Consider the following 13,010-nt stretch of genomic DNA (forward strand, 5'->3'; position numbering starts at 1 on the left):
CCACCCAGCAATACCTGGCCCAATCTCTCACAAATAATCCAAACTTGCCAGGCTTCAAACTCTCCTCAAGCTCCCTTAGACCAGTGGTTCTCAACCTTGGCTGCACATTAGAATCACCTGGGAATCTTTTTAAAATCCTGATTTTGGGCCTCATCCTCCGGAAATTCTGTTTCTTTGTTACTAATGTTGTGGCCTCACCCCATAACAAAGAAACAGAATTTCCGGAGGATGAGGCCCAGAAATCAGGATTTTAAAAAGATTCCCAGGTGATTCTAATGTGCAGCCAAGGTTGAGAACCACTGCCTTAGACTATCATGCCTTCTCTCATTTTCAAATAATCGATTTGCACTCAGAAAAATTAGAGGTCTGAATAAATGCTCCAACTCTTTGCTGCACCTATGTATTTAATGTATCCACTATCCTTAATTCCTTCCCTCTAGTCCCAGAAAAAGAGTTGGTTTTACTTCAACCCACCAGAAGTGCTCTGGATTAATCCCTGCCCCTTCTGCCTCACCAATACTACAAAACCCTGACCCAATTCACTACTCTTTAACCGTGGATACCTTTCTTAGCCTGACCTTCCTTATCTTCAAAATGGTGGTATCAATTGCTAGATTATTGTGAGTGTAAAAGGCCTAGAAGTACCTGACATATGGTAATCATTCAATAAACAGTATTGAATTGGTTACTATTATGTTAATACCTTAAAGAAGAAAGGCAGATGACAAGAAATGGAATACAGAATTGGGGAATTGCAGAGGGAAAGAAGAAGGATGCCTGAAGAGAAAAAAGAAAATAACTTCCCTTGTCATAAAATGTCTTAGTCCTTCTGTGAATATCTTCAGCTGCTTTGTGAATTACGGTTAATTAAATGTATGACTACTCTTTTTTATTTCACCATAGTCATGAGCCTGGAATTCCTCTTACAGGATAACACTCTTCAAAGAGAAGATTTGCTCTAGTTACTAGGTCTTTGTCAGCAGAAAAAAGTAACAACTTTTCCTTCTATTAATCCAGAATTAAAGTGATACTCATTTTTTAAAAAATTATGGCAATGCTTAGCCACTGAGAGTGTTAAACATATGGTGATTACCAGAGGGAAAGGGGGATGAGGAAAGGTAGAAGAGGTAAAGGGGAATAAATGATGATGGAAGGGGACCTGACTTGGGATGGTGAATACACAACACAATATATTGGATGATGTATTATAGAATTGTACACCCGAAGCCTATATAACTTTATTAACCAACTAGAGCCCGTTGCAGGAAGATTCCTGCAAGAATAGGGCTTCCCGCAGCTGGAGCGAAGCAGAGAAAGGAGCAAAGCCCGCCCTTCTCCGCTGCCTTGCTCCCTCCCGCCTCCGCTGCCTTGCTCCCTCCCGCCTCCGCTGCCTCCAGACATTCCATTGGCGGCGGAGCAGCGAGGCTGGATCAGCTGCTGGAGTGGGCGGATCATGCCTCGCTGCTCACCCCTGCCGCCCCCCGGCCGGGTGACACTCCAGCAGCGATGGGGTGGCCTCCACCCTGCCTCCCCCACCACCTGCCTGGCCAACAGGCCTGGACACTTCAGCGGCAGGGCTGAGGGGACTGGGCACCACCATCTTGTGGCTATGGGCGCCGCCATATTTGTGATGGAGTGACAGAGTGATGGTTAATTTGCATATTACTATTTTATTAGATAGAATGTCACCCCAATAAATTCAATAAAAAATAAAACACAAAAGAGAATGTAAAGAAAAGTATTCAATTAGTGATTCCACAACTGGGGCAAAAGCACTTCAAGGTAAGAGCCTAGGACAGGGGTGGGCAAACTTTTTGACTCAAGGGCCACAATGGGTTCTTAAACTGGACCGGAGGGCCGGAACAAAAGCATGGATGGAGTGTTTGTGTGAACTAATATAAATTCAAAGTAAACATCATTACATAAAAGGGTACGGTCTTTTTTTTTTTAGTTTTATTCATTTCAAATGGGCCGGATCCGGCCCGCGGGCCGTAGTTTGCCCACAGCTGGCCTAGGACATGTGCCAGAAAGCACAGAAGTGCTCAAAAACTGATTGGGAGGAAAAAATGATGAGGGGGGAGAGAGATGTAAAAGTCACAGTTGCTTGAAGGAACTCCCACAGGTCAAATTTGGACAATTTGAGCATCAAAAAGAATAATGAAGGTAATGAATTCTAACACCGTTAATTAAAAAAAAAAAAAAAAATAGAATCCTGCCCAGCCGGCATGGCTCAGTGGTTGAGAGTTGACCTATGAACCAGGAGGTCACAATTGGATTCCCAGTTAGGGTACATGCCCAGGTTGGGGTCTCGATCCCCAGTGTGAGGCATGCAGGAGGCAGCCAATCAATGATTCTCATCATTGATGTTTCTTTTTTTTTTTTTTTTTAATATATTTTATTGATTTTTTACAGAGAGGAAGGGAGAGAGATAGAGAGTTAGAAACATCGATGAGAGAGAAACATCAATCAGCTGCCTCCTGCACATCTCCTACTGGGGATGAGCCTGCAACCCAGGTACATGCCCTTGACCGGAATCGAACCTGGGACCCTTCAGTCCGCAGGCCGACGCTCTATCCACCGAGCCAAACTGGTTTCGGCCATTGATGTTTCTATCTCCCTCTTTCTTCCTCTCTGAAATCAATAAAAATATATACTTTTTAAAAATCCTCATGTCCATACAGATTAATTTTTTTTTTAAATTGGTGTGGGGGAGAAAGTCGGGAAAGGAAAACTTTTTATAGAATGATGTCAGCTAATAAATGCAAAGGAAATAAAATAGTCACCACTTTACTACCTCCAAAGGTAGAGAGCATCTCCATGATTCTAAAAACATTGAGTGAAGAGTTAATGGGTGACAAGCTATCTGCATAGTCTTTTTAAAATATATATATTTTTTTATTGATTTTAGAGAGAGAGGAATAAAGAGATAGAAACATTGATGAGAGAGAAACTTCATCAATCGGCTGCCTCCTGCATACCCCCTAGTGAGGACTGAGCCTGCAATCCAGGAATGTGCCCTGACTGGGAATTGAGCCAGCAACCTCCCAGTTCCTGGGTCGAGACTCAACCACTGAGCCACACTGGCTGGGCTAGTCTTAAAGTATTATTTCACAGATCACTTAATTTTTAATTACAAAGGGAAATTATAAAGGGAGAAAGGTACCTTTACAATGCAGACATCTTGTATAGTGATCAAATTTAACATTAGCAAAAGTGAGCACAACTTGATATTTTTTGGCTGCTGTGAGTCAGTAAGAAGAACAGAACATCATCCATGTAATCTAGTGCATTCATACTGAATTAATGAAAAGAAAATAATAAACAATTATACACAGTCTTGCTTCTCAATATGTGGTCCAAAGACCATAAACACATCACCTGGGATCTTATCAAAATACACAATCTCAGGCCCCACTTCAGACAGCTGAATCATAAGTTGCATTTTAACCAGGTCTTCAAGTGATTCGTAGGTGCAAAGTTTGAAAAGCCCTGTACAAGATAAACCTCCCAGACTTTTCAGAAAAGTCAATGTTATAAAAACAAACAAAGGCAGAGAAGACAATTATGGATTTAGAGAGACATAACAATCAAAAGCAATGAGTGAACCTTGACTGAGTCCTGGATCAGAGATGGAAAAGTTATAAAGTACAATTTGGGGTGACAATGGGGAAAATCTGAATATATACTTTTTTATTAAATGACACTGAATTAATTGTAAGGTCCTTAAATGTGATGCTATTTAATTACATAGAATTTTCTTATTCTTAGAAAATATTTGCTGAAACATTTAAAGTAACATACCTTATTTTTAAATGGTTCATAAAAACACATATATAGAGAGAAAGTGTATAAGCCATAAAAACAACTGGTTACTAGATGAAGAGTAGGTAGATGTTCAGTGTGCTATTTTTTCATTTTCCTTTAGGTTGAAAATTTTACTAAATAAAAATTTGGAGGGTGGGAAGAATATTCAATTAGTCCACAACAGAAATGGTAAGTTTTTGGTAGCAAACAGCATAATTCATACAACCTTGAATCTAAACACCTACTTCACAAGATATACATAAGTGCTCAAAAAATATTGGATAAGAGAAAGAAAATCTGTTTAATTCATATTTTAGTGGTAGGAATTCCTAAGACATTAAAGAGCTGCTACAACCAGTTGGCTGTCAGTTACAGTTGTCACTGTAACTTTTCATTCCATGAGAGGCAGTATTGTAACAACGGTTTTTAGGGTCAAACCTAGATTTTATTAGCAAGGTATCCTCTGGCAGATTTAATCTCCCAAACTCTCAATCACTTTATCTGTAAAACAGAAATAAAATAGTTCCATATAGAGTGGTTGTAAGGGTTAAGATATAAAATAATCAATGTAGCCCTAACCGGTTTGGCTCAGTGGATAGAGCATCGACCTGCGGACTGATGGGTCCCAGGTTCGATTCTGGTCAAGGGCATGTACTTTGGTTGCGGGCACATCCCCAGTAGGAGGCAGCTGATCCATGTTTCTAACTCTCTATCCCACTCCCTTCCTCGCTGTAAAAAATCAATAAAATATATTTTATAAAAAAAATAAAATAATCAATGTAAAGTACTTAGCATCACTTGATAAATGTTAACTATGATTTTATCAATAAAGTCAGCTGAAAAATATTCCATAAAATGGAGATAATGTTTTTATGGACCAGATACTGACTTTATTCTGAGGATTAAAGATTTTCATATAACCTAGGGCAGTGGTCGGCAACTCATTAGTCAACAGAGCCAAATATCAACAGTACTTCTTCAAAATAGCCTCGCCCAGGCTGAAAACCGACTTCTGCGCATGGGCCATGAAGTTTCAATCGCACTGTACGCACCCACACGTGGTATTTTGTGGAAGAGCCACAACTCAAGGGGCCAAAGAGCCGCATGTGGCTCGCGAGCCGCAGTTTGCCAACCACGGATCTAGGGGCATTATCTGACATGTTATGTCCGGCTGGTGTGGCTCAGTGGTTGAGCATCAACCTATGAACCAGGAGGTCATGGTTTGATTCCCAGTCAGGGCACATGCCTGGGTTGCAGGCTCGATCCCCGGGAGTGCAGGAGGCAGCTGATCAATGATTCATCACTGATGTTTCTATCTCTCTCTCCCTCTTCCCTCCTTTTAGAAATCAATAAAAATATATGATCTGACATTTTAAGTCAAGGTAGGAAGGTAGAATAATTTTCACTTCTTGTTTTTATTTAGTACCTTGAAGAAAAAGCATTCAATGAGATGATGGGCAGCTTTTCCCCAAAATAAAAGCATTTTACATCCACTTAATCTTGGTAAACCAGAATAAAGTACTGAAGACTAGCAAAATAAAGCTATTGAAAATAATTCAGAGAATCAAATTCAATACGAAGAAAACTTGAGAGATAATTTTGTTATCTTAAACTCTCTTGACTAAAAAAGTTGTGAGAAACCATAATACTTTCATGGGAGTTTACTGAACACAGTTTTCTGGAAACAGATAAAGAATAAGCATCGTCTTTTTGGCTTAAATGCACCTTGTGCCCAGATGAAATAGGACTGACTTCAATAGGTGGATAATAGTCTGACCCAATTGTTCCATGAAATTCTAAAGCAATCTCTCTTAAAGGCTGACAACTATGGCCAGCAAGCCAAATCCAGTCCACTGCTTCTCTTTGCATTTAAAAAAAAAAAAAATCCAGTCTACTGCTCATTTTCATAAATACAATTATTACTGAAACACAGCCATGCTCATTCATTTATGTATTGTCTATGGCTATTTTCACTACAACAGCAGAGTAGAAAAGTTGCAAAAGGGACTGTATGATCCACACAACTGAAAGTATTTACTATCTGTCCTTTTAGAGAAAAAAATGCCATCCCCTGCTCTAGACACCAAGAATGCAATAAAACCTGGTCCAGACTCACCTGAGGTGTCGTCTTTTTGTATTGGTCACCTCCATCTATCACATCACTCAGGATTTTTCTCTTGAGGAATTCATACTCTTCTGGACTCAAGTGAATAGACTCTATGGTTTTCCCACAGCCCAAACACTGACCACTGTAATTACAATTGTTTGTGTTAAGTAGTGTCCTGGAAAAGTACTTTTTAAAGAATGAATAATCCTAAGACATGAGGAAATTGAAGGATAACTTTTAAAAAAAGAATATAAGCTTAATGATCATCACATGCATTGTGATTTTTTTGTACACCTGGTAATATCACACATTAGTGTGCCAGAAAACACAAGAGAGTAGACTGCTGGGCAACCAGATAAAGTTTTAAAAGTTATTCCTAAAACACAACTAGGAGAAAATATCTGACTTTTCACACAGGCTCACAGTATCGACAGGAAAAACACTTTGAGCACCGCGTATGCAAAACATGGCTTTTGCCTTGGGTACTCTAACTCTTAATTATTTTATCTCTAAGACATTCACGAATTAAAAGGTTTTAAACAGTAGCAAAACAACCTATTAAACCTGAATCAAACAAGTTAAAAATAAAATATTGGCCTTACTTTTTCTGGATTGTGGTAAATTGTCCTTTCCATTGTTCTCCAGGAACACTAATAAAAAAAATAAAAAAAAAGATTCCGACTGAATCCAAGGTTTAGAAACTAGATAGGCAAAAGCTCTTAAAAGTTCAGACTATTTCCCTACAAAGGTTTAATTAGAAGAGTGGTTGATATACTGTAATAGGGCTAAGAAGCTTATGGTGCCCCTCCCCTACTCTGGATCTCGTTCTTCCCTTCACTTCTCTCCTACGACCCTCATCTTCAAGTCTAAATCTACCTTCACAGGACCTGTACAGAAAGCAGCTGATATTAATAGTGTAATCCAGGGGTGGGCAAACTTTTTGACTTAGGGCCACAATGGGTTCTTAAACTGGACCGGAGGGCCGGAACAAAAGCATGGATGGAGTGTTTGTGTGAACTAATATAAATCAAAGTAAACATCATTACATAAAAGGGTACGGTCTTTTTTTTTTTTTTTAGTTTTATTCATTTCAAACGGGCCGTAGTTTGCCCACGGCTAGACTGTAACCTCTTAATTAAACTCAACTCTAACCTTCTCCATAAAGTTGCCAGAGATTGTTCCTGCCCATGATTCAAGAGTAATTTCTTCTCTTATACTATCTTATACCACCATTATTTTTTTAAATCTATTTTAGAGAGAGAAGGGAGAGGGAGAGAGAAACATCGATTGGTTGCCTCAAGTACTCACCCGGACCAGGGATGGAACCCGCAATCTGGGCATGTGCCCTGACCAGGAATCAAACCAGCAACCTTTTTGGTACATGAGACAACGCTCAACCAACTGAGCCACAGGAGCCAAAGCTACTACTATTATTTAACTGACATGTATTGCATTCCCAATTGTGAATGCCATAAAAGATCTTGTGTCACAAAATATCCTCAGTGCCTACCCTAATTAGTGGCATTCAAAATACTTATTTGCTCAACTTATCATTTCTTCTTTCCTCTTACATGTATCATCATGATTCTATTAATTCCATTGCTTTCTCTTCTTCAGTTCTTAATTCAGAATCTCATAATCTCTCATTCAAACCTTAATTGCCTCCAAACATATTTGTTTTCAATTTTAATCCCTCTCCAAACTTCTTTTCTCACTGTTTTGGCAGTTACCGTTCTAAAACTCCACTCCTAGACCAACACTCTTGATAACAGAATTAAAATCTAAAATCCTTGCAAAGATTTTTCACAATCTAGTGCCCCTGTTGATATTCAATAAGTTTATTAAATAAGATAATTCAGCCCTAGTAAGTTTGGCTCAGTGGGTAGAGTGTCAGCCCTTGGACTGAAGGGTTGACGGTTTGATTATGGGACCTTGGTTGCAGGCTCGATCTGGAGCCCAATTGATTTGTCTCTCTCATATGGATGTTTCTCTCTCTATATATATACTGATGATATACAGTAGAAAAAGAGGGGGGGGGGACAAAAAATGAGAGAAAAGGAATAAAATTTGAGGAAATAGCCTGAAGCAAATTAATGGTGAAGAAATGAGAAAGTTAAAGACTGAAGCAATAAATAGGCACGGAGTCAGTAACTTAAAAAGAAAAGCAAAAGAAAGACATTGAAGAGCTTTGGAGAGCGCAGTTTAATGATAGAAAGATCTAAAATGAACTGCACAGATGAAGATTTTTCATGCCAATGCTTACATATCAGGTTTGATCAGGATCTCCCCCTCCACTCTAACCATCCAAGTTGATGAAAAGGCATAGATTAAACAGAACACATCATACCAGTCACTAGGTTTCAGAACTTCTGAAAATACTAATACGACCCAGACAGCTCGTTTTCTTGCTATAAACTCCAGCCACAAGTGCTATTCATAAGTACTTACATCTTGCCAGATCCTTCTAAACAGAAAAATACATAAAAGTACAAATTCTCTATAATTTCCCTTTTATGTGATGAGTAGAGATGAACACAATTTGTTTATGCTGCTTTTTTTAGAGAAAGAAGATTTTGTCTTAAAGGGAAACAAATCTTAATAAGAGATGGAAAAGGTACTATAATCTGAATAATCTCAGCAACCAATAAAAAAGGTGGCTATATAGGTATTAAAATAAAAACATACAGAAAAAGAAAAATCAAAATTACCTCTCAAACCATGTTTTTATACTGTGTGCAAATGATTCCCCAGGATATAGCTGATTATTTCTTAGATACAAAAGAATGTCTAGCAGTTTCTTTGAATATTGATCATCTTTTATGTCTTTTCCAAAATCAAAGAAGGCCTTTAAAGTTTCCATCAAGGGAATAAGATCATGATCTAACAATTCCTGAAACAAATTCCAAGCTGTGTTTACATCTTGATGAAGGAGGGCTCCCTGGATACAGTCACCATAATTCTTTTTTGAAGGGGTCATGACTTTTTTGATGTCCTCTAACAGCAGCAAGGCCTCTCTCCATCTGTCTGAGTGGATCAACCCTCGGATGAGAAGAGTGCTTGCCGAAGATTCTAAACTCTTGTATCTGGCTTTCAAGATTTCGTAGACATCAAAAACTTCTGATGTCTGCTTATGAAAGACACAGAGACACAGATACTTGACCAGCAAATTATAGCTTACAATACCATTGTTTTTTGCAGCTACCCAGGCCAGCAAAGATTTGGCCACATCTATAGAGCTATTGTAGGTAATCATCCGTGCAATGATCCAATCTTCAAAATTAGCTCTCCCTTTGAAATCTTCTTTAAGTTTATCCCACTGCTCTGAATTCAAAGGTAGTGTTGGGAGCTGAATACTGTTTCTCTCCGGTGGCGAGGCATGATCGTGACTCCGAGGATTCATTTGAGATCTCTTCTTAGCCGCTCCAGCTGCAAAAAGGTGAGGAAACTCAGAAGAAACTTTATTACTGCCCTCATCTTTTCTGCGATACCTGGCCTTGGCAATCAGGTTTATTGCTTTGGTATTTTGTGGAGACACCGTTTTAAGAGAAAACAACTTCTGCTGGTTCCTGATGCCATAACAGTCTTTCAGAAAGAAAAAGTTGTAAGTGTGTCCTGGGCCTACTACTCCGAGGAATGGGTTGTTTTTCCAAAGCCTCGGAAAGCTTCTAATGCCAGTGAAACAGAAAGTCATGATGCAGTGAGATCAGCAGATGGTGAAGAAAAGCCCCTACTTCTACCGCATAATTAAGGAATTAGGGGGTGGGGGGGTAAGGGGGCGAGTTGAAGCGCAACTTTTTAAAAGATGATTTTCAATTTCTCAGAAAAACCAAGGCTCTGCTTTTGAGGCTACTTAATAGCAATGAAGTCTTATGAGTTTTCTCCCTTAAAAAAAAAAAAAAATGTTGATCCGGGGGCATCCGATCTCCGTCGCAGTCCGCAGAACCGGGGCAGCAGTGTCTGGTGCCGGTTACAGTGCAGTCCGCGAACCTGAGGAAAGAGCACAAGGAGGGCCGCCCAGTTTCACTCACGGGAATCACAACCGTCCTTGAAACGGGATCGGATCCCATGGCTGCCTAGCTGAAGGGGAGGCGTAAAGTCGAGCCCAGAGGCCCAGCCCCACCAGCAGCAAGGGCAGCGGCGAGAGCAGGCTAGGGGCCCGGGCTCCGCATAACTGTCCCCATACCCCCAAACCCGCAGGCCAGGGAATGGGCTGGGGGAGGCGGGGGAGAGCGGGCCAACAGCTCAGGTAAGGGAGGGGGTCCACCAAGGGCTCCGCCTACAGCGCACAGATCCATCACAAACCCAGTTCACTTCATTCAACAACTCACCGCAGCGCGCACGCTTTGTGAACGCGACCATAACCGCGGCGGAAACTACCGGGTCCACAATGCACCGCGACGGCACCGCCGCGGGGGCGTGGCTGAGCTGGGCCAGGCCTGGCGGGGAGAGAAAGGTGGCTTTGAAGCTTTTAGTGATTTTAGTGGCAGAGGGAGCCTACGGGGGCTGATCAAGGCGTTTACTACATTTAGGGGAACCTTAGGGCCTCCATATATCCTCAAGGAACAATAAGAAGAAATTGTGGAGAAAACGCTTCCCGGAAACGCCAAAGGACTCCTGAGTCACGTGGTGCATACGCGCCAAGGCCCAAGATGAACTAAAAGTACGGGCTCCCCTACCCTGCACCTTTACAATCTGGCGCTGTGCGATTGGGAAGCTGCCTTAAGGACGTAATTTTCCACCTTTTCTCCCGCCAGCTTTCCCCGCTGTTGGTGTGACCGCCGCGTTCTCCGCAGTGACCACATTCCCCGTTTCGCCTCCTCAGCCGACTTCCGCCCGAGTCCAAGATGGCGGCTGGGCGGCCTCCGCAGCCTCTCAGAGCCTGGCGGCGGGTTGATGTCTGAGCTGGTGGCGGGGGTAGCGATTAGCAGATGCCGGAGCTGCTTCGCGGGAGTCAGTCATGGACTGGAAAGAAGTGCTTCGCCGGCGGTTAGCGACGCCCAACAACGGTCCCAACAGTGAGTCCGGGAAGGGCCGCCCGCGGAGACAGCCCGGCCCTCAACCCCTAGAGGTGGGGGCAGAATGGGAGGGGCGGCGGCGGGGGGCCGCGCTTTCCGCCGCTGTGAACACTCCCCGAGAAAGCGGGTGGAGTGGAATGGGGTTCAGAGATCTAGGAGGTTCACCCACACTTCCCCGAGGAAGGATGTGCGGGCGGGGGAGCTCCCAGATGGAGGAGGAATGAGAACCCTGGTCCAACAACTCCGGGGTCCTACCGCCGTTTTACTATCACTTTCCCTTCCCTCCTTGTCCATTTAAATGTCATACTCCATTTTTCTTTGTCCCTTTCCCCACCCTTCACTCTTGCTTGTTCACCAACCTGTTTAAACTCTTTCCTGTTTCACACCTGCACCCAGGGCAGCCGAAAGTGCCGGAGAAAAACGGAACCGGGCACATTGTCTCTCACTTTTGATTCTTGGCCACTAACGCAGCGGTTCTCAACCTGGGGGTGGAACGACCCTTTCACAGGGGTCGCCTAAGACCATCGGAAAACACATATATAATTACATACTGTTTTTGTAATTAATCACTATGCTTTAATTATGTTCAATTTGTAACAATGAAAATACATCCTGCATATCAGATATTTACATTACGATTCATAACAGTAGCAAAATTACAGTTATGAGGTAGCAACGAAAATAATTTTATGGTTGGGGGTCACCACAACATGAGGAACTGTGTTAAAGGGTTTCGGCATCAGGAAGGTTGAGAACCACTGCTCTAGACGTTCACTCTCCTGCAGTCCTCACTTCCCAACCCTCCAGCCTTCCACTGTGCCGCCTGCTCCTTACCCTCAGCCGCTGAGCTTGTCTGTGTGTTTGAGTAGAAGCAATCAAGGCTCCTCGCCTGTTCCCACCGTGTCCGTCACCGCCCCCACTTTGCTTAAAAATGGGGAACTGTCAGGCCCCTGTTTGAGAGGGTCCCTCCACTCCAGCACTAGGTCGTGTCCCCTTTCTTTTATTCTCTCTCTTATTCGTCATCAAATGTTCCTTCTCTGCTGGAGCATTTCCATCAGTTCCAACAAACATGCTGTCACATCCCTCACCTTAAAAAAAGTAATTTGGTCTCATAGCCCCCTCCAGCTTTAGCCACATTTCTCTACACGCTTTATAGGAAAACTTACTGAAAAATTACCTGTACTTGTGCTTTCTCCTCCCCTTCGTTCTTAAAACCCACTCCATTGCATGTCTGTTCCGTGCTAATTACTGTTCCAGCTACAGCAGTAAATACAACACACAAAAACCCTGGTTCTTGTAGAACTTACACTTTTGCATCGGAAGAGATGATGAAATAAGCAAATCATACGGGCTGTACAACTTCGGTTTGAGACTGTTTGCTTCCCGGGTGTGGTAGGTCCCGTTTTAGCCCACTCAAGGATATGTCCTCTCACTCCGGCATTCTTGGTTTTTCTTTCTGTCATTCACAGCAGCATCTTAAATGGTGGTATTCCTCTCACCTTAAAGAGACTCTTAACTTCCACTTCCAGCTATGCCTTATTTCTCTGTTCCCCTTATATCTTCATCCTACACATACTTTCTTTTTTTGGTTTTTAGGAGACATACACTCTTAGTTTTCCTCCTGCCTCACCAGTCATCCCTTCTCAGTCTGCTATTTCTTACTCTTCTCCCCAACAACTTAACACTGAGTGACATAGGTTTGGGACTTAGAAGTTACACTATGAAAGTTGAAATGATAGAGGAAGAAGAAATTTAAAAAAAAAGAAGAAGAAATGTCCAAAAAATAAGAGAATCAACAGCATGGTCTCATAAAAGCTAAGAAAAGGTTAGACTCAATAGTATCAAATTTAACAGAGAAACCAAGGACAGGTGTATCCACTAAACGAAGCAACAGAGTGGAGGGGTAGTGAAGGGTAAAGGGGCCCTGGGGGGTAGGGGAGGCCAGGGGATTGTCAAGGGCGGGGGGGGGGGGGGGGGGGGGGGGGAAGGAGACATATGTAATACTCTTTGTAATACTTTAAGCAATTAAAAATAAATAAATAAATAAATAAAAATTTTTTTTAGAAAGGGTAAAGGGGCCAAAT

At 42.0% G+C, this 13,010-nt stretch overlaps 2 protein-coding genes across 5 annotated transcripts in view; one reads left to right on the top strand and one right to left on the bottom strand.

The window, feature by feature from the left end:
• LOC118677933 (protein only RNase P catalytic subunit) overlaps window positions 1-10,789 on the bottom strand; it is a 168,808-nt gene extending 158,019 nt beyond the window's left edge. The window contains exons 1-5 of one of the 2 annotated variants that reach the window (XM_036353134.1): window positions 10,651-10,789; window positions 10,240-10,347; window positions 8,620-9,898; window positions 6,514-6,561; window positions 5,921-6,053 (exon numbers count right to left, since the gene is read on the bottom strand). In XM_036353134.1, coding sequence (XP_036209027.1) covers window positions 5,921-6,053; window positions 6,514-6,561; window positions 8,620-9,602 — 1,164 coding nt within the window. In that variant the 5' untranslated portion in view covers window positions 9,603-9,898; window positions 10,240-10,347; window positions 10,651-10,789. The remainder of the gene's footprint in view (window positions 1-5,920; window positions 6,054-6,513; window positions 6,562-8,619; window positions 9,899-10,239; window positions 10,348-10,650) is intronic. The other variant, XM_036353135.1, reaches the window with a different exon arrangement.
• Window positions 10,790-10,793: 4 nt separating this feature from the next.
• PPP2R3C (protein phosphatase 2 regulatory subunit B''gamma) overlaps window positions 10,794-13,010 on the top strand; it is a 29,655-nt gene continuing 27,438 nt past the window's right edge. For 2 of the 3 annotated variants that reach the window (XM_036353138.1, XM_036353140.1), the window contains exon 1: window positions 10,794-10,926. In XM_036353138.1, coding sequence (XP_036209031.1) covers window positions 10,869-10,926 — 58 coding nt within the window. In that variant the 5' untranslated portion in view covers window positions 10,794-10,868. Of the gene's footprint in view, window positions 10,980-13,010 lie in introns of all 3 variants that reach the window. The other variant, XM_036353139.1, reaches the window with a different exon arrangement.

This window comes from Myotis myotis, unplaced genomic scaffold, assembly GCF_014108235.1.
Source record: "Myotis myotis isolate mMyoMyo1 unplaced genomic scaffold, mMyoMyo1.p scaffold_m19_p_1, whole genome shotgun sequence".
Lineage (NCBI taxonomy): Eukaryota > Metazoa > Chordata > Mammalia > Chiroptera > Vespertilionidae > Myotis > Myotis myotis.